Source organism: Medicago truncatula, chromosome 6 (assembly GCF_003473485.1).
Source record: "Medicago truncatula cultivar Jemalong A17 chromosome 6, MtrunA17r5.0-ANR, whole genome shotgun sequence".
Lineage (NCBI taxonomy): Eukaryota > Viridiplantae > Streptophyta > Magnoliopsida > Fabales > Fabaceae > Medicago > Medicago truncatula.
Genome location: NC_053047.1, coordinates 18,026,781 through 18,052,780, shown reverse-complemented (window position 1 = coordinate 18,052,780; position 26,000 = coordinate 18,026,781). Strand labels below are relative to the sequence as shown.

Sequence of the window (26,000 nt, the reverse complement as noted above, 5' to 3'; positions counted from 1 at the left end):
TCATTTTCGTACATCTATAAATAGCATAAGTGACTCTACTTTCTTTCTTTCTTTTTTCTATAATATAAGTGAATCTACTTTGAATAATATCAACACACTCAATTATTTTATGTCAAACAAAGCCTAACTCTGTCGTTTCCAGGCTCTCTTTTTGAGGTACACAATCTCTTCTACATGCTTTTGTTTCTTGTATTGCTGAGAATTTCTCCAGTTTTACAATTCATACCCGTTTCATATGATGCGAAATCTTAATTTGATGTCAAATTTTATATTGTTTTCTTTCATATATCCATTTTTTATCATATACTTGCATAGCACTCAAACCCTTTTTGTGTCACTTATCCATAGATATAATCAATATTTAATTTAGATCCCCACGTTAGTGTGTGTGAGTTTCAACTGGTATTTACTATTGTATAACAAAAAATTATTGATATTTGAATAAATATTTAATTCGGTCATTTTCAATTTACTTGCGGTCTAATGCAGCCTATGAAAAGAAATAATACTCAAATTAGTCCTTAACATTTTTATGTGGAGCACAAATTTGTCTCTTTGATAATTTTGACTCATTATGACATAGGGATTAATTTATCCTCTGAATGAAAATGTTAGAGGAACTAATTGTTTATTATTTTTTGTCACGGATTAAATCGAACCATGAGTAAATTGTGAGGATTCAAATTGGATCTTTATTCTTAATTTAAAGGTTTCGTTGTGATTGCAATTGAAGCTGCATCAACTTTATAAATTTAGTTGTGTGACGATGTGACTGTGATTTAAAATCTTGATCACTTTGTAGTATAATTCAATTCTTTAAAAACTTTTCATGAGGACTAATTTGCAAGATTTACCTTTTGATGATTATATTCATTTAACTGCATAATTCTCAATGGATTTTATGAACACAGTACATTTTTCACAATCTGTTGTTTAATATATTCATAATCATTAATTAGTTCCTTAATCATTACTAATAAAGATATTGCTGACAGATCAGCATGTTGTTTGTACCTAGAGATTTTGTACTTTCACTTGCCATACTTGTGGTGTTATTAAGCACACCATGCTCAAGTTCTTACGAGAAGACCGAAGAAAGGATAAAATCAGCAGTGTTTTTGTCCCCAAAATTTGAGCTAAGACCTGGATCAGTTATAAATAAATTTTATGATGATATTGATTTTCCAAAAGGTCATGTAGCAATCAAGAGTTTTGATGCTGAAGTTGTTGATGAAGCTGGGAATTCGATACCGTTGCACGAAACTTATCTCCATCATTGGGTTGTTGGAAGATATCATCAAAGTAATCATGCCACACACACAGAAAATGATAGTCACAAGATGCTTCAAAAAGCTTATCCAGGTCTCGTGAGGAACAGTGGCATTTGCCAAGGAAATATTCTTCCACAGTATTTCGGCCTTGGATCAGAAACACGAGGAACACCGACCGATATTCCGGATCCTTTTGGTATGGAGATGGGTAATCCAACAGAAATTCCAGAAGGGTTTGAGGAGAAATGGTTGTTTAATATTCATGCCATCGATACACGTGGCGTAGAGGATAAGCTAGGGTGCACTGAGTGCAAGTGTGAGCTTTATAATGTTACAGTGGATGAATATGGAAGGCCTTTAATGTCTGATTATAAAGGAGGTTTGTCATGTTGTTATGATAATACACAATGCAAGTTGAAGGAAGGTTTTAAGGGACCAAAGAGAAGTCTTTATCTGAAATACAAAATCAAATGGGTTGATTGGGATGAATTTATAGTTCCTCTTAAGACATACATAATTGATGTTACTGATAGTTTGAAACTATCAGATGATTCAAAAGGAATGAACTCAGATCATGATTGTAAGGTAAATGATTTCATCAAAAATCTTGTTGTTTGTGAAAATGGATTCCGCGTAGTTGGGATACCATGCATTCACGCACTGAATGGATCAGTGATTGTTGGATCAAAACCGGAAAGTTCACAAAATATACAAATTTTGATTGTTTTTAAATCCAAAATACCGAGTTTGGAATCTAGAATCGTCTGAACTTGATCTAATAGTCATTGATATGTTGATTGGGTGAACGTAAAGTCTCTAGACTACAAGTAGTCAATATTTATAATTTATTTCAATCTCACTTTCACATTAAACCATAACACCAGTTGTATCCCCGTGAGCTTATCTCAGTTGGTAGAGATATTGCATATTATATGCAGGAGTCGGGGTTCGAACCCCGGACACTCCACTTCTCCACTAGACTACTTGACCAAAAAAAAAAAACATAACAACAGTTCATTTCTTTGTTGGGTATAATTATAGTGAGCAACATGAATTTCTTTGTTTCAGATTGAGTATCAAGTTGAATCTTGCAGCACAGACCATGAGGAGGGAAATGGTTGTGTTCATGTGAAGAGGACAAGTCTCCCACTGCAAACTGGTGGCTATGTGATCTATGCTGTTGCTCATCAACATTCAGGGGGAGTTGGATCAACTTTATATGGACAGGTAATTTGCAATAGTTACATATAGTATAAATTACAATCATTCTTAAATAAATATCATTTTTTAGTCGCACGACTTTATTAAAAAATAATTATGGAAGCGTCTAATCAATCATGATTTTGCGCTCTCTTGAGTGAGAGTTTTACCAATCATTATGGTTCTATCCGACTCAAAACATTAGTTTCTACAGTTGCACAAAGAGGATACACAATTTCCAACAAAATAATGATTTTATGACAGAGTTTAAACCTAGAAACTAACACAATCATATTAGCATTTGTTCATAAAAGAATGATTTTGGCCCCTAAAAGGATCTCGAGATTTATACCTCTTACTCCCTTAGCAAATGCTTGTGATGGTTTTCAACCGAGCTAAAAAATGTTTGGAGAATGCTAACTAGTGCTCCGAGAGCATTGCATTGGTTAAGCATCCAAAATGTGTAATTATTACGTGATCAAAAGTAACATCTTATATTTTCAAAATAAAATTTTCATTTATAAAATCGTTAACCAATGCCCTGAAGGCACTGGTTAGCAAGACCGTAAATATTTTAATTAACGAAAAAATGGTGTGATTTATTGTCAACTGAGTAATATCAATGTTTCTTATAATTATAATACTTTTGATTAAGAAGTTAAACATTGTATTATACATAAGCTTGTTTTGTGAAATTTGTGGATTATGTTTTCAGGATGGGAGAGTTATATGTTCTTCTGTACCAAGTTATGGACATGGAAATGAAGCAGGAAATGAGGCAGGGTACATTGTAGGAATGTCTACTTGTTATCCTAAACCAGGTTCTGTCAAGATAATTGATGGTGAAATTTTAACTCATGAATCTAACTACAACAACACCAAAGAGCATACTGGAGTAATGGGACTTTTCTACCTATTGGTGGCAGAACAACTCCCATACCAACACTTCAGACATTCCACTCGTTCTTCGTTTTTTATGGATATAAATAATATATGGTAATATCTTCTGTTACGATATTATATGATCTTCTCATTATTGTAATTAATATCTCAATTATAATAGGATCAATTAGTTTTATGTGTAATTGTTTTCCTTGATTTCTTGTCTCCTATCCTACAATATATATAGGAGCACCTTATTGTAATTGAGAGCATTCGGTAAATATACAAACATATTTCTTCATGTCTTTTCCTGAGTTTCTACATGGTATCAAGAGCTTAGGCTTTCGATTCATTTTTTTTTCCTGTGGTGTTTAAGTTATTTGTTTTTCACCGTCACACATATTATCTCATCATATTTTACTTTATATAAAAAAAAAAAAAAATTTAATTACGCTGCCGCCGTCTCGTTTGTTTATATACTCATGTTCAATTTCCTCACAAGTTCCACTTTTTTGAGTCTCTTTTCCCCTTATAACAATTGTTAGGTTGCGACAACAATTGTTAGCTTGTCCTGTAGTAAATTGGCTAATTACAACTTGGCCAATTTTCATCAAAACAACATCGAAAGTTTTTTGGTGAGATCTTTTCAATTTCTTGTTTTGTCGGTCAATTTTCCCCAATTCAGTTCTTACCGTATTATTCTTCCTTGATTCTTTAATGGAGAAACTTGAAGTCACGCCTCCTATTTCAATTATTCTCAATGGTTCTAATTATAACCACTGGGCTGAATCTATGTGCGGATTCTTGAAAGGTCGCAGGCTTTGGCGTTATGTAACCGGTGATAAAAAGTGCCCCACCAAAGGTAAAGATGATACTGCAGATGCTTTTGCTGATAAATTAGAGGAATGGGATAGCAAGAACCATCAAATTATTACCTGGTTTCGCAACACCTCCATTCCTAGTATTCATATGCAATTTGGGCGTTTTGAGAACGCAAAAGAGGTATGGGATCATTTGAAACAAAGGTACACTATTTCTGATTTATCTCATCAATATCAATTGTTGAAGGATCTTAGTAATTTGAAACAACAATCTGGTCAACCTGTTTATGAGTTCTTAGCACAGATGGAAGTTATATGGAATCAGTTGACATCATGTGAGCCTTCATTAAAAGATGCAACTGATATGAAAACATATGAGACTCATCGCAATCGTGTTCGTCTTATTCAATTTTTGATGGCTCTTACGGATGAATATGAACCAGTCCGAGCATCTTCGTTACACCAGAATCCTTTGCCTACACTTGAGAATGCTCTTCCTTGTCTCAAGTCTGAAGAAACTAGGTTGCAGCTTGTCCGCCCAAAAGCTGATCTAGCCTTCGCAGTTACAAACAATGCAACCAAGCCTTGTCGCCACTGTCAGAAATCTGGACATTCCTTCTCTGATTGCCCAACTATTGAATGTCGTAATTGTATGCAAAAAGGTCACATTGCTTCAAACTGTTGTCGGTATTGCAAGAGTCCAGGGCACTTGATTCAAAATTGCCCCACTCGTCCTCCACGACCTAATCAGAACAAGAATCAACCTCGTCCTAATTCTTCTAGGCCGGTGCTTGCAACTGTTTCCTCTGCCAATGAATCTCTAGAAGCCTCTCAACGTGCTTTCTCTGCGACTGACCTTGAATCCATCCTTAGACAACTTCTTCCATCTGGTAACGGTAATACTCATGCAGCTCTTTCCACCACACCAGGTAATTCTAAATGGTATTTAGATTCTGCCTGTTGTAACCACATGACATCTTCATCCCATCTTTTTACATCTTTATCTGAAAATATCACTACTCATTCTATCCACACAGTTGATGGGTCTCTTATGCCTGTAAGTCATAAGGGTTCTATATCCTTATCTAATCTAAGCTTACTTGATACATATCTCATCCCAAAACTAAACTTTAATCTTATCTCTGTTGGCCAATTATGTGATCTTGGTTATGAACTTACTTTCTCTTCCTCCGGTTGTCGTGTGCAGGACAAACAGACGGGACAACTCATAGGGACTGGATGTAAGATCGGAAGGTTATTTGAGCTCACTCAACTACATGTTCCTCGTGTCTCCAAAAATATTTGTGCTGCTTCCACAGATTCCTCCATCCAGCTTTGGCATCAACGTCTTGCTCATAGCTCTATTGGAAAATTGCGTCCTCTAGTGTCTCAAGGTCATTTAGGATCAGTAACTAATGAGTCTTTTGATTGTACTGCCTGTCAAACGGCTAAACAACCAGCTTTGTCATTTAATAAAAGTACTAATATTTCAGCTTCACCGTTTGATCTTGTCCACTCTGATATTTGGGGACCTGCTCCCACTCCTACAATGGGAGGTTCTCGGTATTTTGTTTTGTTTATTGATGATTATTCTCGTTTTACATGGATATACTTGATGAAAAATCGTCATGAGCTTCCTCAAATTTACATTAAGTTTGCAAAAATGATTCAAACACAATTTTCTAAAATTATTAAAGTTTTTCGCCGAGATAATGCCATGGAATATCGTGATTCTAAACTCTTAGATTTTCTTGGTGAGCAGGGTACCTTGTCTGAATTCTCTTGTCCATATACATCTCAACAAAATGGTCGTGCTGAGAGAAAACATCGTCACATTCTTGACTCTGTCCGTGCCATGCTTATCTCAGCCTCTTGTCCTGAACGTGCTTGGGGTGAAGCTTCTCTTACTGCTGTCCACATTATCAATCGTCTTCCTTCATCTATCTTTGGTAATATCTCTCCTTTTGAGCGTCTTTACCACACTACACCTGATTATAATTTACTTAAGGTGTTTGGTTGTGCTTGTTTTGTCCTCCTCCAACCCCACGAACATACTAAACTTGAGCCTCGTGCCCGTCTTTGTTGTTTTCTTGGTTATGGTATTGAACATAAAGGTTATCGATGTTGGGATCCCATTTCTCAACGCATTCGCACCTCCCGTCATGTTGTCTTTTGGGAACATAAAATGTTCTCTTCCTTGTCAAATTTTGTTTCAATTCCGTCCACTTCCACTCCTTTATTTACTAACCCTGATGTTGACTATTTTAATAGTGACACATATGCAGGTTCTTCTAGTGAGCTCTCTTCCCCTTCCGATGTTCCATCCACTTCAAATGATGATGTTCCAATTGTTGATCCTGCACCATCCACTACTGAGATTCCTGGAAGGGTAAGAAATCCACCTTCTTACCTTCGTGATTACCATTGTTATTCTACTATGCTTCACCTTCATGAACCGCAGTCCTATAAGGAAGCCTCTACAGATCCTCATTGGCAGCAAGCTATGACAGAAGAATTACAAGCATTAGAGAAAACCCACACATGGGACCTTGTTGATCCTCCATCTAATAAGCCTCTGGTTGGATGCAAGTGGGTATACAAAATCAAGACACATTCAGATGGTTCAATTGAGCGATACAAAGCTCGTCTAGTGGCCAAAGGCTTCACTCAAGAGTATGGTATTGATTATGAAGAAACTTCTGCTCCTGTGGCTCGCATTACCTCAGTTCGAACTCTTTTAGCCATTGCAGCCTCTCGCCAATGGTCACTTACACAAATGGATGTTAAAAATGCATTTCTGAATGGTGAATTAGAAGAAGAGGTTTATATGCGTCCTCCTCCAGGTTATACTTGTCAGGAAAGCAAAGTTTGTCGTCTTCGTAAGGCACTTTATGGTCTTAAGCAAGCACCTCGGGCTTGGTTTGCTAAATTTCACAGTACTGTAAGTCAGTTGGGTTTCTCTTCAAGTCCTCATGATTCTGCTCTTTTTACTCGAAAAACAGAAAATGGTACTGTTGTGTTGCTACTTTATGTTGATGACATGATTATTACTGGTAATGACTCTGTTGGAATTGTCGAGCTTAAGCAATTCTTGTTTCAACATTTTGAGATGAAGGATCTTGGACCATTAAGTTATTTTTTGGGGCTTGAAGTTTTATCTTCCATTGATGGTTTATTTCTCTCATAGGCTAAGTATGCTTCTGATCTTGTCTCTCGAGCAGGTCTCACTGATTGTAAAATTGAGCACACTCCTCTTGAACCAAATGTTCGATTTTCTCCTCAAGATGGTACCTTACTTGACGATGCAACTCTCTATCGTCAACTCGTAGGCAGCTTGATTTACCTTCCTGTTACTCGACCAGATATCTCTTATGCTGTTCATTTAGTTAGTCAATTCATGAATGCCCCACAGAGCACCCATTATGCTGCTGTTCTTCGAATCATTCGGTATATCAAGGGTACTATGTTTCATGGTCTTCAGTATTCAGTCACATCTCCCTTGATTCTTAGAGCCTACTCTGATGCAGATTGGGCAGGTGATCCCAGTGACCGTCGCTCTACTACTGGTTTTTGTATTTTTCTTGGAGACTCTCTTATTTCTTGGCGTAGCAAGAAACAAACTCTGACAGCTCGCTCTAGTACAGAAGCTGAGTATCGTGCCCTTGCTGATACTACATCTGAGATATTGTGGCTTCGTTGGCTTCTTGCTGATTTAGAGACATCTCAATCTTCACCTATTGATCTTTATTGTGACAATCGCAGTGCCATTCAAATTGCCCACAATGATGTTTTCCATGAGCGCACTAAGCATATAGAGATTGATTGTCACTTCATTCGTCAACATCTTCTTCGTCATGAACTACAGCTTGTCTCCATTGGCACTCTTGACCAGCCAGCTGATTTGTTTACAAAACCTCATTCTCCTAGTCACTTCCGCATTTTAGTATCCAAACTCAAGTTAGTCACAATTCCACCTACTTGAGTTTGAGGGGGGATGTTGCGATATTATATGATCTTCTCATTATTGTAATTAATATCTCAATTATAATAGGATCAATTAGTTTTATGTGTAATTGTTTTCCTTGATTTCTTGTCTCCTATCGTACAATATATATAGGAGCACCTTATTGTAATTGAGAGCATTCAGTAAATATACAAACATATTTCTCCATGTCTTTTCCTGAGTTTCTACATCTTCTAAAAGAAAAAGAAACAGAAATGTATATGGTGGTATAAGTGGAGTTTCATCGATGGTATCAAAGCAATGTATGATCGATATGAGGAATAAATACAAGGTTGTAAAGTTTAAAGGGCAACTCGGTGAACTAAAACTCCTGCAGACACAGGGTTTGGGAAAAGATCCCACCATTTTGTACGCAGCCTTACCCTGTTTTTTACACAAAATGTTGTTTTCAAAACTTGAACCCGTGACCTTTCAATCACAAGGTTGTAAAGTGTAACTAAATAAATAATTACATTTCTCTCTATATTTTGCTAGCTATCGGAGAAGCAAGTATTTCTCATTGGAGAAAACAAGTTCTGGGTGTGTAAAAAAAACAAAAAATAAATAAACATGAGAAAAGTATAGAATAAGAGAATCACACCATACAGTTTGTTCTTTGATCTAAAACAAGCATTTGCAACTAAAACAAGCTTATTTTATATTTATCTTGTTAACTTATGGAAGCTTAACATTCACTAGACAGATATAAGAACAACAGAAAGGAAGATCATGGCAACAAATATAAATCTCAAGTGTTCACACACTAATCCTGACACCAACACAACAAAATGTCCCAATCAACTCATTAGTTCAGTGTTTAAAGTTTGTGAGTAGCTCTTTAAGTGAATCAATAAGTTCTTCTCTTGGAATTTTAGAATATATCTCATTTTTATCCTCAGAGTCTGATTTTGGTTCAACTTCTGAAGTCACTGTAGCTACTAACCCAACACCTACATTGACTTCATTTCCAACATCATCCTTATCAAACCCTGATTCACTATCCAAATCTTCCCATGTGGCCATTAAACTCTGCTTAATTTGTCTTCTAAACTTGTTGCACTTGAAAGTCGGTTTCTTGGACTTCTCCTTTGATTTCTCCTTCTGAAGATCAGGACAGTCAGCAATGAAGTGTCCAGGATTCTTGCAGTTGAAGCAACCTTTTTTATCTTCTTTCTTGGAACCTTTGTAACCACTGCTTCTGCTCAAGAATTTCTTGTTCTTCTTAGCCTAATACTGAAGTTTGTTTGAAAGCATTGTCATCTTCTCATCAACAGTAGAGTCTTCATCAGAATCTCCATCAGGTGACTCTTCTTCAGACTCATTTGCTTTAAGGGCTTGTGACTACTTCCTTTTGGAATTTAGTGCAATAGACTTTGACTTCTTAGCAGAATCATGCTCATTAAGACTAATCTCATAAATCTTGAGAGAACTCATAAGATCTTCAACACTTAGAATGTTTAAATCCTTAGCTTCCTCAATAGCAGTAACTTTAGGTCTCCATCTAGCAGGTAAGCTTATCATAATCTTACTCACATGATAAGAAGCTACATAACTTTTCTTCCATATTTGAAGTCCAGAGACTATAGTCTGAAATCTTGAGTACATAGCCTCAATACTTTCGTCATTTTTCTTCTTGAACAACTCATACTGATGAACAAGCATAGTAGTCTTTGGTTCTCTAACCTTCTTACTACCTTCATAGTTTGCACAAAGTGAAGCAAACATTACCTTTGGAGTAGATTTGTCACTCATCTTCAGATACTCTGTGTGAAGCATAGCAGCAACAAGAATTCATCTGATCTTGTGATGTTTCTTGTAAAGCTTCTAGAGCAGGAGTATACTTCTTTCTATCAATAGCAACTCCTTCTTCATCAAGGGCCAAATCACCAACACCATCTTCAAGAATATCCCAAAGTTCATCATCTAAACCCATGATGTGACTATACATCTTGGTTTTCCACCAAGAGAATTCTTCAGGATCTCCATTAAACCTTGGAGTTTTGCTTGAGTCAGACTTCTTATGATCAGAAGTACCATAGTCATAGGAAACATCATTATGAAGTTCTAGAACCGTCACCTTCACCAGAATACATGTTTTTCTGAGATCTTTATCAATTACACTATTAAGTGTTAAGACAACAGACCAAGGCTCTAGATACCAACTGAAGGTGAGAAAAACACAAGAAAGAAGGTTGAATTGTGTTAACTTTTTCTTCTCCTAAAACTGAATTCACTGATCAGAACCTGATAGAGTTCGGAATCTGATGCAATATTCAGAGTCTAAATGCAGCGGTTAAGTAGAGAGAGAGAGAGAGGGAAGAGGCAAAGCAATTATAGTGGTTTCTTCCACAATCCGAAAGTAGTCCACACCCCTTGCACTTCCAAGGAGAGTTCACTAAAATCAATATTTGATTACAATTTCTCAAGCACAAAAGCAAGAGACTTCAAACTACTCAAGCACAACAGCAAGAGGTTTCCTATGCTCAAGCACAAATGCAAGAGACTTCATATGCTCAAGCACAAAAGCAAGAGACTTATATTCAAACAGAATTACAAAGAAAATGTTTGAGGTTGAACACTTGATATACAATCAGTAGTGTTCACAAATACAAATCAGATAAGACTCTTAAGACTCTAGAATTTCTAAGATATGAAAGTTGTTAAGAAATTCTAAGTGAACTTTGATGTGAAACAATTTCAGCAGAGTTTCAGCACTTGTAAAATTGTTGCGAGTCTCTTACAATCTTCAAGTCTTCACTCCTTTATATAGATGTGTGAAAAGACGTTGTTGATTGCTAGCACATCAAAAGAGTCTTTGTTAAAGCTTGATAATCACCAATGATCTGTTGCTTGATTTGGTTATTGTCCTAGTAGGGAACAATTTCAAATTCATTCTTTGTATAGAGAATTATCAGTCTAGTCACAATTGTTATCTTGTACTTATGTAGACAAGAAGAGTTGAGTAGTGAAGGTAGTGATTGTACAATTGTATTATGTATTTTTTTTGCACTCTTCAGCGGATCAGCATTCAATGTCTTCTAATTCCTCTGAAATAGTCGTTGCTCCAGGCTCTCATTCCTTCTCCAATGATGAGCATTCAAAATAACAACATTTAACTAACTTCAGCTTCCAGTCTTTAGCTTCTGATGAACCTCAACTTCTGATGACGTCAGCTTCTGAGAATCTTCAGAACCACTTTTCTTCTAACGCTCTCTTGCAACACAAGCTTCCTTTTTGTAAAATTCTATTGCTCTCATTTGTTCTTCCAGAACATATGCTTGAATTCAAGACATTTAAATTTTTGTCTATGGTCCTTCACACTTGAACAAATATTAGCATATCCAGTTAACATTTTTAATACCTTCTTATCATCAAAACTCAAAGTGGTATTATCAAAACACATTTTGTTCCAACAACATAATGTATGCAAGATCCGGAGTTCGAACCCCAAACACCACAAAAAAAAGAGTCCTCTCAAAAGGCTAATTTATTCTTACTCAATGATTTTATTTTTGCATTTTCTTATGTTAGAGTGCATGTATTTTGTTCTTTATCATAAAGCAACTTTCTCCTAGATCACAACCTAATAATATAAAGTGGAATTGAAGGACACTACTCCAGAGAAGAAAAACAAAGCAATTTTAAAGTTCTCGATACCATAATTGTATCTATATGAAATTATTTCATTAAGGGCACTTGATAATTTCATTATGAAAAAAAGGGCACTTGATAGATAAGATATTACGGTATTATAGCCTTATAAAATATGTTCTAATATTTTTCTTTTTGTAAATGTTGTTCTTTCCTAAAACAATATATTGCATGATACATAAATTTTGGTACGATACCATGTACGACCGAATCATTGCATGGGTATTTCATAATTTATGATTAAGCAGGTTAATATTATTACAATTGTACTATTTATTATTAAATCAATTTTTTTTCTTTGGTATATATACTTTGTTCATGTATATTACGGTTAATAAGACCCGTGCGGAATTAGGATCAGTGGTCTACTATCATAAAACAAAAAATAATAAGCAGACAAGTAATTATTATTTTCTGCAAAAGTGTGACAAATAATTGGGGCATTCATTTTTGTCCTTTATATTTGACAAAAAGTGGCCACAAGCAATTTTTTACCCGAACCCAACTGAGATGGGGTCAGTCAACCTAAATTAGGTTTGCTAAGTCGTTGCTGCATTTTGTGGGGCTTTAAGCTATGCATTAGTAAGTACTACAGCCCCTCTTAAAATGACAGAAAAAAAAATAATAATAATAATAAAAATAAATAAATAAAATTGAACCTAAAATTATCAATAATGGTGTGTTTGGACGTAAGAAATTCAAAATTTATAATTTTAGTCAATTTTAATGCTTTAATAGAACTGCCTTTTGTTACATTTAACAAATAATTTAGGTCGTTTGCCAACCAAGAACGACAAACATTTGGGAATGGTTTACTTGAATCCCTTATAGTCGAATATGAGATAGTCGAATAAAAACTAATCGAATATGAGATAAGTGATTTTTTTTCTCAAGTACACTAAGACTTTGTTTGGAAGTTTAGATGGGTGGTGAAGGAAGGACTTTGGACAGAAATGAATATATGTGAAAATTGATAAATTTTTCATATTTTCTCAAAGAGTATTTTTTTAGCAAACAGTAAATTAATACTTATGATTAATATATTTTAATTTTAAGAATATTATAACAACAAATATAATTGAAGAATTCATATAAACTTTCCCAAATCTCCCAAAACCCTCCTCTAATACAATTTTTTAATAGGGTTTTATATTTTGAAGAAAAATAAGCCCCTCCTTCCAATATCTTCTATTTCTTCAACTTACTTCTTCCTTTTGTTTTTTTGCAAACCCTCCTCTTGCTTCTCTTTCAAACTTGCAAACAAAGCTAAAGTTTCACATAAGTAGTGAAAGTGTTAGTATCAGAGAAAGACATGTCGTGCCTTGTTCAAAAAGAAGTTAAATACATGTCGATGGAACTTGACAATATGATGGTTTACTTGTGTTTCATGTTTATAGCGTTTATTAATCTGAACTATTTTACAAAGGCATGTTGTGAACAAAATAAGTACATTTGGATAATAAAAAAAAATGTCGTGAAACTAGAAAAGAAATAGGCCAAACATGGAGAGCTACTCTCACCCAACAACATGAATAAATTATGAACTACACAAAAATTGTCGAACGAGGTTGAATTTAATAGGCCACGGTGTTTTGGTTAATAGAAATAGTTTTATTCATAAATATCACACTTATACATAGGTGCGTTTGATTTGCTAAAAAATGAAGGACAGGACAACTTTAGTTGTCCAGTGTTTGATTTGTAAAACCATTTCAGGTACAGGACAAACTAGATGCAAGGGACAGGACAAAAACTCATATTTTTATCCCTCACCAAACCACAGTACAACTTTTTGTCCCACGTACAAGTTGTCTAAAATACCAAAATAGCATTTCGTCCTCCAAAAATCGTATAAAACATAAAATTATTCAATGTCATACAAATTTGTCCTGTGCTGTTATGCCTTGTGTTGTGTTGTTCTATCTTGTACTGTTCTGTCCAATATTTGCTGTTTTGCAAACCAAACACACCACAACCACTCAAACAAGTCTATTTTTACTTATTGTTCATTTATCTTTTTTTGTTACTTTTACTTATCCAATTATGAGTTTAATAGCTAAAAAAAAATAAGCAACTTCATACTTAACACTCTTTAAAAAAGAGTAGTGATTTTTGAACAACTCTTTTGGTACAACTTTTGGGACAACCTTATTGTGTTCTCTTCTTATTGATCAAAAACAATAGAGAGAGAAAAAAGAAGAGAGATAATAAGAAGATAATGTGAGTATAAGAGAGAAAGTTGTACAAAAATGGTTGTACAAATATTATTTCTCTTAAAAAAATTAAAGAACTCATAGTCATGGGACAAAGTTATTTCTTCGACGTAATTGATTAAAGCGTAAAATGAACCACATTTAAAAGTTTGAAAACACCTTCGTTTATAAAAATTGTGTTTGGATAAAGTAGTTAAAATGTGCATTTCTAAATTTCTTTGTTTGGATTTAGTGTTTGATCATTTTTATATATTTAAAAAATGAAGTAAAAAGTATAAATATCAAAAGGAAAGTAGTTAAAAGTGAGAAATTTAAAATTTTGAATGAAATTTGTTTTTTTTTGTAATTTAACGGGCCATATTTTAAAATTAAAAATAATTAGGGTCTAGTCTGTAAAATTCTAAAATAGTTAGATATTAATGTTCAAAACTTGAAAAAACATATAGGTAACTGTTTGTTTAACTTGAAAAAACTATAGCAACCAAATTGATTCTCACATTTATAGAATAGTGAAGAAATTTCAAATTTTTACTATTTATAGGATATTTGAAATTCCTTAAATTTATTTTTAAAAGATTATCTCATACAATCATGTCTTTTGAAAATTCTCCAAATCGATCATGTTTTATATTTATCATTGAGAAAACACTTAAAAGTCATCGATAAATAAAAATTGTAGAAGATGAAAGATCAAACTTAAAATTATGTTTTTTTTTACAAGCAAACTTAAAATTATGTTAAAATAATAATAAAAATGAAGCAAATTAAATCTAGGGTTAATAGGTTTTTACCCCCTGAAATATACTTCCTCCGTCCTAAATTGTATGACGTTTTGGACATTTCACACATATTAAGAAATATAATTAATATTGTGTGGGAAAGAGATATTATGAATTGTTTTACAAAATTGTCCTTAATAAATGATATGGGAATGATAAAAGAAATAATTGAAAGAAGAGATAGTAATAAATAATTAAGAAATCCCCGTGAGCTTAGCTCAGTTGGTAGGGATATTGCATATTATATGCAGGAGCCGGGGTTCGAACCCCGGACACTCCACTTCTCCACAATTAAATTGTGTGAGCTCTAGCCACTAGGCTACTTGATCAAAATAAATAAATAATTAAGAATATAATAGGAAAAGTAACATTAATGTTTTATTGGTATTGTAAAGTGACATATAATTTGAGACAAAAAAAAATTTCTAAAACGACATACAATTTAGGACGAAGGGAGTAGGTCATATCCTGTTTTCCCTCCTGTAAATTTTTTTTTATTCACCCCTTGTAAAATATATATTTTTTATTTACCCCCTAATAGGCCAAACAAAAACCAATTTTTTTTTTTTTTTGTAAGAAATTTTCATTTTTATTTAGCCTATTAGGATGGTAAATCAAAACAAATTTTTTTTATAGGGGGTAAATAAATAAAAAGTTACAGGGTGTAAAACCGAAAATGACCTATATTACAGGGGTAAAGACCTATTAACCCTTAAATATATCATAACTGCATACAACATGCAGGATGCAGCTTTAACAGCAAAAAATCTAAATCTCACATTTGACCATCCAAAACACTATTTATATGTCTTATCTAGGGTTGGCAATGAACCGAACCAACCCGAAAATAGTTCGAAACTCGATTTGGTAATTAATTCGTTGAACTTAGTTCATGAACCAAATGAGTTGAACTTGAGTTGAAAATTAAGCTCGTCAAATAAATGAGGCCGAACTTGAGTTATGGATAGTTCGACTCATTTGGTTCACGAGACAACTCAATATATATATATATATATATATATATATATATATATATATATATATATATATATATTGACAATATATGTTTGCTAAATCAATTACAATAATTTTAAATGAAATGTTATTTCTACCTTTTTTTGTCAAAGTTTTTTATCATACCACTTTAACAATATAAACTAAAAACGTCCAATTGAGTAAAAATAATGTTAATGCCCACAACGATAATTTTGATAGAGAAGTGTATGACATAATCCATATACACTTGATAGATTTAAGCTTGTTTGTCTAGAAAAAATTAAGCGCAGTTTCATGTCCCACATCGGTAGTTTTATGATGGATACAAAGCAAGTGATCTATAAAAAGAGGCGTGCACAGTGATTCAATGAGTTTATCTTTGCTCCATTTTACATTCCTCCATTTACTCCTTTCCAATGCATGGATTAATGACACATGGCAAAAATAGATCTAAAGGTTAAGATTAAAATGTTAAAATTGAGACCAATTTAACTTATTCCTCTCATCATCGTTATTATACAACAAAACACCCATCTAGTTTCTCTCTCATCATCTCCATGCTGCTCTCCCTTTTCCTCTCGTCGGTGCCGATGCCCACCTCTTTCCTTCCAGCACCGGTCGGACGGTGACCGTTCTCTGGAGTTGATTGGAACCCTTGGGTTATGATCCTTTACATCTTCTTAGATCTGCAATTTTGTCATTCTTCTTCTTCCTCTAATCTTCCCCATAGCTGCTTCTTCCATCACCAGCGCAGCCGCCCCTTTCCGGCGCCACCGATCAATGTCGTTATCACACTCCAAATCACAGTGTTACAAATCAAGCACAATAGATTCTCCACTAAATGATTCATTCGAAGAGAAATTACAAATCCACAACATTCTTGATGTTTTTTCGGGTTTAAAAATTACAAATTTCTAAAGGATACGTAGTTCTTAAAACCGTTTCTTGGTGTTATTCCAGATTTGAAATAAACATAAACCATGGAAACAACAAGAGGAAGAAGATAGAACGGTCATTGAGATATAGGCGGTGAGAGGAAAAGGGAGAGGCAGCCATGGAGATTGATGAGTGGGAGAAGCTAGATGGGTATTGTTGTATCAGCAATGAAGATGATGAGAGGAATCAAATGAATTAATCTCTATTTTATGTTTTTATTACTGGCCCTTGGATTTATTTTTGCCATGTGTCATTAATCCATGCATTGGAAAGGAGTAAATGGAGGAATGTAAAATGGAGTAAATATGAACTCTGATTGAATATAGCATTGGAATTACAGAGATTTTAATTAATTAATTTTATTAATAATGTTATTATCCATTTCCTTAAGTTGTTTTTAGACAATTAAGAGGTTAATGAGTTGTTTTTGTGCTCATTTAAACCATATTCTTCTTTGTCTCTCTCTTGGTTCATCGAGCTATCGAGCTGAACCGAGTTGTTCGCGACCTCGAATCGAGTCGAGTTCAAGCTTGAAAAAAAGATCGTGATAATCTCGAGCCGAGTTTCGAGCCGAGTTAATTTTTATCGAGTCGAGCCGAGCTTAGCTAAGTTCGACTCAACTCGACTCATTTTCAGCCCTAGTCTTATCTCTATAATTAGGGTCGAAAATGAGTCAAGTCGGACCGAACTTGTCTGAGCTCAACTTGACTCAATAGGAATCGGTTCATCTCGAAACTCAACTCGAGTTTGAAACCAACCATTTTTTTAACTCAAGTTCGGTTCGTCTAAAGTTCGCAAACAACTCGGTTCGATTTGTTAGGTTCAGCTCGTCTACCACATAGTTCAATTTTTTTTTTATCATAAATGTAAGAAAATAAATGAGGAGGATACTACACTATAACCATTTAACCAAGTTTTTTCCTATACCAAAACACATGAAATTGGCACATGGAGTGGGTGAGAACCAGCCTACTTTACTGACTTTACAATTTCACGATCACAAATTTCCAAAATATCATCATCAAGCTTAACTATAAAGTCGTACAAGACTCTAAGTCTCCTTATGCAAGCAAGAATTGCATGTCATCGTTTAACCAAACGTCTCTCTCATTTTGCATCAATAGAGATTCATTAACTGTTGGTTCTTGGATTGAAACTTGAAGAATCTTATACGACAAGAGTTGAATTAAAAAAAACAAGTCAAATATGTTTTTGGTTCTTTGAATGAATTTTGGTTGTAAATCTGTAAAAAAAAATTTGGGTTAAATTTGTTTTTGGTCCCTATAAATATACCAACTTTTCGTTTTAGTCCCTCTAAAATTTTCCTTCAACTTTTAGTCCCTATAAAATTTTCAATCACTACTTTTGATCCCCATTTTTAATTTAATTTTTGTATTTTTTTTAATAAAATTGTGCATAAATGTGTAGAATATTGTAAAAAAATTCCCTCAAAGAATAAGATTTTTTTAACAAAACATAAATTATATGAATTTTTAATTATCAAAAATATAAAAATTCATATTAAATTCATGTTTTGTTAAAAAATATTTGGGAGAGAATCATATAATATTATGAATTTTTATGCAAAATTTTATTCAAAAATATGAATTCTACATATGAGTTTACTTTAAAAGATGGACCAAAAGTGAAGATGAAAAATTTTTTAGAGACTAAAAGTTGAAGGAAAATTTTAGAGGGACTGAAATGAAAAGTTGGTATATTTATAGGGACCAAAAACATATTTAACCCAATTTTTTTTAACAGATTTACAACCAAAATTCATTCAAATGATAGGAACCAAAATACGTTTTACCTTCAAATTATCAATTAGAATCTATAAATTGTTTAAGTTAATAAATAATCGATTAGTAAAAGGATAATAGTCAACCGTAAATAAGTCAATTTTAACTATCCTAGAATGGGTTAGGGCTCAATCCATCAACAGATTGGGTCATCTCAAGTCATTACTATAACACATGCTATAACACGAACACGCCTTAAAGGAACGTCCAAGTAGGGTCGGTGAATGTTTTAGGACCATTAAATCTAAAACTTATCATGATTTGTTTATAACGATTCAAAGGGACAAGTGTTCAAGCTAGAATTTTAGGTCCTAATACCCTAATTCTTTCACTATAAAGGCTATCTTACGACCTTTGTTCATGTACACACTTTCTAACTCTAAAACTTACATTCACAACGTTTTCATACTTAATTGTCAAAGTATCTGCAGGTATATTCAATTTTTAAATAATAAATTGAAGGGTTAAAAGTGTTTTTGTGTTTAAGTACACAAATTTAACAATTTGTACTCGATTACCTAGGTTCACTCATGGTTTTTAGTTGAGTAAACTATCAATTTGGTTTCTATCTTTGTAATTCACTCTAAAAATAGTCTATTACTCTATTAATATTTCAAAAATAGTTTCTGTCTTTGTTAAAAGTTTCTCAATTAGATCTTTGTCTCTATGTTTTTGTCACATAAGGAGGGACTTAATTGAAATACTTATTGTCAAAAGTTTTTCAATTAAATATATTTCTTTGTTTTTGTCACATGACGAAGGCCTTAATTGAGAAACTTTTGATAAAGACAAAGACTAAATTGATATATTAATAGAGTCATGAACTAATTTAATAGTAACATACAAAGACTAAATTGATATATGAATAGAGTCATGAACTAATTTAATAGTGACATACAAAGACAGAGACCAATTTACTAGTTTACTCGTTTTTAGTTTGGTGTTGTGGGCCTCCTTCTATTGTAAAAAAAAAAAAAAAAAAAAAAAAACTAATAATGAAAGGTTGTGATGAAATTCTCATGTTGTTTCCAGGCTGTAGGGGTGTTCATGGGTGGATTTGGACTGGGTTTGCCCAAACCAAAGACCCTAACCATATAGGAAACTCCGGTTTGTGTGAGGTAAAACATCCATCTGTTATATTAATGGGTGGGTTTGGGCAAACTCACTAGTTTTCGGTTTGGGTTGGATTGTTGGTTACCCAAATTATTATTATTTTTTTGTTAATATTAAATGACTCGTCCTCATATTTTGTCTCATAAAAATTACTCAACTTTTTATTTTCTTAAAAAAAAAATTGTGTAACCTATTTCACTATATTTTAGCGTTATAAAATAATAAGTTATAATATTAAATAACAGATTTCATCATAAAATACTTGCAACAAACTAAAGTTAGATGACATAAAATTGCTTTAACATCAAAATAACTAAAAAGTGCAACGTCGTAATTTGTAACTATAACATGTTTTGATTTTCAATATAGAGGATGTGTTGTGTCAATTTTAGAAATTAGACTTTGATTTTCAATATAGAGAATTTGTTGTGTCAATTTTTGAAATTAGAGACTTGATTTATAACCAATTATTATTATTTTTTTAAGAAAGATTATAACCAAAACTTTTGTTATTCTCCTTCCTCCCTATGAAAATGAAAATGAAAAAAAAATAAATATGAACATTATTTGTAAGTGGGTTTATTGGGTCTGGGTTTGCTTTTACCCAAAATCCGTTATTTTTTATGGGTTTATCATTTTTTAAGAATTCTGCTCATTACCCAAATGGATTCGCTCGTTCCCAAAGTAAATGACCGAAATGTCCCTACACATGTTAACATGCGCTAGTGCAAATTACAACGTAACTTAAGATGCGTTGCGTGACTTAACTCACGCTAGTACAAAATGTAACGCAACTTAAGTCACGTTGAGTGACTTAAACCATGCTAGGCATAAAACTGGTACAAAGCAAGTACGAAAACAAAATTTGAGTAGCGTGAGTTAAGTCACGCTAGTTTTAACACTAGCGTGAGTTAACTCACGTTGGTGCTGATGCTATATGCAATTATTCAATAATAATTTTGGTACAACCATTCATTTATTCATCTAGAACTCATAATTTAGAGAACATGCAGTCATTCAATAATAATTTAGAAACACAATTTTAACGTAAAATAATGTAAATGTCATAAATAAGGCCAACCGCGCAAATAACGTAACGCAACTTAAGTCACGCTACCCTTATAACTAGCGCATGTTAACTTACGCTACGCAAGTTAACATGCGTAGAGGCATTTTAGACTTTTACTTTGGGAATGAGCGGAACCATTTGAATAATGAGCAAAATTCATTTTTTAAAACCATAGCCACCCAATCACTCAATCCAACCCACTTTTTAGGTTTTTTTGAATGAATTTGACGGTATTTTTTTGGTTGACCCAACCCATGATCACCCCAAGAAGGCCGGCTCTCTACGCCTTCATTAGTACATCTATAAATAGTATCAGTGAATCTAACTTTCTTTCTCATTTTTTTAATAATACAAGTGAATCTACTTTGAAATGAATAATACCGACACACTCAATTATTTTATGTCAAACAAAGCCTAACTCTGTCGTTTCCAGGCTCTCTTTTTGAGGTACACAATCTCTTCTACATGCTCTTGTTTGTTATATAGCTGAGAATTTCTTCAGTTTTACAATTCATATGACGCAAAATCTCAATTTGGTGTCAGATTTTATATTAATATCCTTTCATATATCCAATCTTGATCATATACTTGCATAGTACTCAACACTTTTTGTCTCACTTATCCTTAGATACAATCAATATTTTAATTTGGATCTTTGCATTAGTGTGTGAATTTGAAGTGATGTTAATTGCTTTGTCTGAAAACAAAAAAAATTGTTGTCAAAACATTTATATTTGAATAAATATTTAATTTGGTCATCCTCAATTTACTTGCGGTCTAATTCAGTCTATAACAAAAAATAATACTCAAGTTAGTCTATAACATTTTTATAGAAGGAATTAATTTGTCTCTGTTAATTTTGAGCTATGAAGTACGGACACTTTTCAGATTAGACGTGTCCCAGTGTCGAACACGTGTCGTGTCCGACATCGACAAAACACTAACACTTGTAATTACACTGAATTATGTAATTTTTTAAAATTATTAGCTATGTCGACGTATCAGTGTCCGTGTCGTATCCGTGCTTCATAGATTTTGAGTCATTCATTATAACGTGAAGGAAAAAGTCAGGAGCTAATTTGTTATTATTTTTTGTCAAAAATAAAATTGGGCTGCAAGCAAATTGTGAAGATTCAAATTGGATCTTTATTCTTAATTTTTTAAAGGTTTTGTTGTGATAGCAATTGAAGCTGCATCAACTGTGTTAATTTAGTTGTGTGACTGCGATTTAAAAAATCTTCATATTGTATTTAAAATCATGATTGTGCATTTGTTCTCAAACTATGTAGTGATTGAGATTTTGTATTTTGCTAACAGATCAACATGTTTGTACCTAGAGATTTCTTACTTTCACTTGCAATACTTGTGTTGTTATTAAGCACACCATGCTCAAGTTCATTTGAGAAGACTGAAGAAAAAATAAAATCAGCTATGTTTTTGTCCCCAAAATTTGAGTTAGGACCAGGATCAGTTATAAATAAATTTTATTATGATATTGATTTTCCAAAAGGTCATGTAGCAATCAAGAGTTTTGATGCAGAAGTTGTTGATGAAGCTGGGAATTCGATACCGTTGCACGAAACTTATCTTCATCATTGGGTTGTTGCAAGATATCATCTAAGACATGTCACATACACAGAAAATGATAGCCATAGGATGCTTCAAAACTCTGATTATGTTCTTGTAAGGAACAATGGCATATGCCAGGCAGATATTCTTCCACAGTATTTCGGCCTTGGATCCGAAACACGAGGAACGCCGACTGACATTCCAGATCCTTTTGGTATAGAGATAGGTAATCCTGCAGATATTCCAGAAGGGTTTGAGGAGAAGTGGTTGTTTAATATTCATGCCATCGATACACGTGGCGTAGAGGATAAGTTAGGGTGCACTGAATGCAAGTGTGAGCTTTATAATGTAACAGTGGATGAATATGGAAGACCTTTAAGTTTAGATTATAAAGGGGGTATGAAATGTTGTCATGATAATACACAATGCAAGTTGAAGGTAGGTTTTGAGGGACCAAAGAGAAGTCTCTATCTGAAATACAAAATCAAATGGATTGATTGGGATGATTTTATAGTGCCTGTTAAGGCATACATAATTGATGTTACTGATAGTTTAAAACTATCAAATGATTCAAAAGGAACGAACTCAGATCATGATTGTAAGGTAAATGATTTCATCAAGAATCATGTTGTTTGTTGAAATGGATTCCGTGTAGTTGGGATACCCTGCATTCATGCAGTGAATGAATCAGTGATTGTTGGATCAAAATCGAAGAATTCATAAAATACACATATTTTGATTGTTTTTAAATCCAAAATACCGAGTTTGGAATCTAGGATTGTCTGAACTTGATCTAACGGTCATTGATATGTTGATTGGGTGAACATATAGTCTCTATACTACAAGGAATCAACATTTATAATTTGTTTCAATCTCACTTTCAAAAACATAACACTAGTTCATTTCTTTGTCACACTCTCTTAACACTTTGGAAATGAATTTCACATAAAATGGTGAGACTCACATAGATTTCACCTAATAAGAAAGTGATTGTTAGAAAGAAAGCGTTCCTAACATTTCTTTCGTTGGGTATTATAGTGAGCAACATGGATTTCTTTGTTTCAGATTGAGTATCAAGTTGAATCTTGCAGCAGAGACCATGAGGAGGAAAATGGTTGTGTTCATGTGAAGAGGACAAGTCTCCCACTACAAACTGGTGGATATGTGATCTATGCTGTTGCTCATCAACATTCAGGTGGAACTGGATCAACTCTATACGGACAGGTAATTTGCAATAGTTACATATAGTATAAATTAAAAATCATTCTTAAATACCTGGATTAGATATCATTTTTTTATTGGCACAACTTTATTAAAAAGTAAGTATGAAAGGGTCTAATCAATCATGATTTTGCGCTCTCTTGAGTGAGAGTTTTACCAATCATTATGGTTCTACCCGACACAAGATATTAGTTTCTATAGTTGTACGCAGAGTATATACCTTGTTCCCACCAAAATAATGATTTTGTGCTAGGGTTCAAACATGGAAACTAACACAATCATTATTAGCATTTGTTTATAGAAAAATGATTATGGCTCCTAAAAGGACCTCTAGATTTATACCTTTTTTTTTTACCTTAGTGTTTGCTTGTGATGGTTTTCAATTGAGGGTAAGAAATGTTTTAATTAACAAGAAAATGGTATGATTTATTTTCAACTGAGTACTATCAATGTTTCTTATAATTCTAATACTTTTGCTTGTTCTGTAAAATTTGTGGATTATGTTTTCAGGATGGGAGGGTTATATGTTCTTCTACACCAAGTTATGGCAATGGAAATGAGGCAGGGTACATTGTAGGAATGTCTACTTGTTATCCTAAACCAGGTTCTGTCAAGATAAATGATGGTGAAATTTTAACTCTAGAATCTAACTACACCAACACCAAAGACCACACTGGAGTAATGGGACTTTTCTACCTATTGGTGGCAGAAGAACTTCCATACCAACACTTCAGACATTCCACTAGTTCTTCATTTTTTATGGATTAAATAATATACTTTTAGATAATTAGTATTATAAATGGTAATATCTTGTAATAAAAAATAAAAAAAACATATATGGCGGTATAAGTGGAGTTTCATTGATGGTATCAAAGCAATATATGATCGATATGAGGAATAAATACAAGGTTGTAAAGTTTAAAGGGCAACCCGGTGCACTAAAGCTCCCGCATGCACAGGATCCGGGAAAAGGTCTCACCATTTTTAGTGTATTGTACACAGCCTTACCCTTACCCTGTTTTTTACACAAGATGTTGTTTCCAGGACTTGAACCTGTGACCTTTCAGTCACAAGGTTGTAAAGTGTAACTAAATAAATAATTACATTTCTCTTTGTATTTTGCTAGCTATTGGAGAAGTAAGTATTTCTCATTGGAGAAAACAAGTTGTGGTTGTGTTAAAAAAACAAAAAATAAATAAACAAGAGAAAAGTATAGAACAAGAGAATCACACCATACAGTTTATTTTTTCATATAAAACAAGCATTTGCATCTGAAACAATTCTACAACCTAAGACACTATGCTAATTTGTTCTACCATTTATATTTATCTTGTTAACTTATGGAAGCTTAACATTCACTGGACAAATATAAGAACAGCATAAAGGAAGATCATGGCAACAAATATTGATCTCAAGTGTTCACACACTAATCCTGACACCAACACAAAATGTCCTAATCAATTGGCGGAAAGAAATCTTGAATGAACAATATGATGAACCACACCCCAAAATACACCAACACAGCTTGCATTTGAACAGCCTTGAACACCACAACGCCGTTACAAACTAGCAGAAAACCGACAAAGTATTTTTATCATTTTACCAGAGCATCGAAATGCCAGCACTTCTCCAAAAACAAGGCAGGGGTGACAAATTAGGTAAAAGCGAAACTTTATCACTGATTTAACTATAGTTTTAACTTATGATTGTGGACTGAATCTAACAGCTACAACAGAATTGCAGACAAAATTTACTATGGCAACAGATATTATTCGTAGTCAGCAAGGTTGACAAAGATTTAGTAGTGAACATATTCAAATGCACACCAAACCTACAGCTCAAAATGTAATTTCTTGTTGAAAGTGCATTTGAGAACCTGTTACTGCACAATAAAGCTTGATCATAGATTTAACTAGGGTTTTAAATTGCATAATGCATGTTTATCAATTTGAAATTCAAATCATGAACCAAAAACACCTATTTTCTGAATCATGAATCAAACCTTTTGAAGAATATAAGGTACATAATCAACTAAAAATATGACATTTCAAAATAAATTAATATTCATGCGGCAATTCATGTCCCAAAAAATCAATTAGTACCCTATTGGTTTTAGGTTTTGCTTCGAATCATGCTACAATTTATTTCATTAGTAGGCTACTAGTCTATTTTCACTCCTATAGCTATATCTATTCACACCTGATTAAAATATTTTCACAATCATAATTTAAAACTTCACTTAAATCAGTAGGCTACTAGTCTTATATGCTCCATCTAAAATAATCACTTCTACAACCTTAGACACTAATATGCAACTACTGAGCTCTAGCACAGGTGATTGATGTCCAGGGTGTATGAGTGTTGTAAACCCTGGATACCGAGTTTCATTCCTAATGATATAAATTGGACAAATATAAGAACATCAGAATGAAGATCATGGCAACAAATATTAATCGCAAGTGTTACCACACACT

General features: G+C 33.4%; 1 protein-coding gene across 3 annotated transcripts; it reads left to right on the top strand.

Moving 5' to 3' along the window:
• Positions 1 to 24,349, top strand: LOC25496439 (uncharacterized). Of its 3 annotated transcripts, none has more exons than XM_039834931.1 (5): positions 1 to 156; positions 996 to 1,856; positions 2,340 to 2,498; positions 3,187 to 3,249; positions 24,088 to 24,349. In XM_039834931.1, exons 2-5 carry the CDS (start codon positions 1,002 to 1,004, stop codon positions 24,292 to 24,294), a joined length of 1,284 nt encoding a protein of 427 aa, XP_039690865.1. In that variant the 5' UTR covers positions 1 to 156; positions 996 to 1,001; the 3' UTR covers positions 24,295 to 24,349. The 3 variants fall into 3 exon arrangements, with proteins under 3 accessions (XP_039690865.1, XP_024641462.1, XP_013452216.1); XM_024785694.2 differs by lacking the exon at positions 24,088 to 24,349 and adding an exon at positions 8,367 to 8,671 and having other exon boundaries at positions 2 to 156; positions 3,187 to 3,472; XM_013596762.3 differs by lacking the exons at positions 1 to 156; positions 996 to 1,856; positions 2,340 to 2,498; positions 3,187 to 3,249 and adding exons at positions 21,033 to 21,183; positions 22,054 to 22,908; positions 23,371 to 23,529 and having other exon boundaries at positions 24,037 to 24,349.
• The last annotated feature ends 1,651 nt before the right edge of the window (positions 24,350 to 26,000 follow it).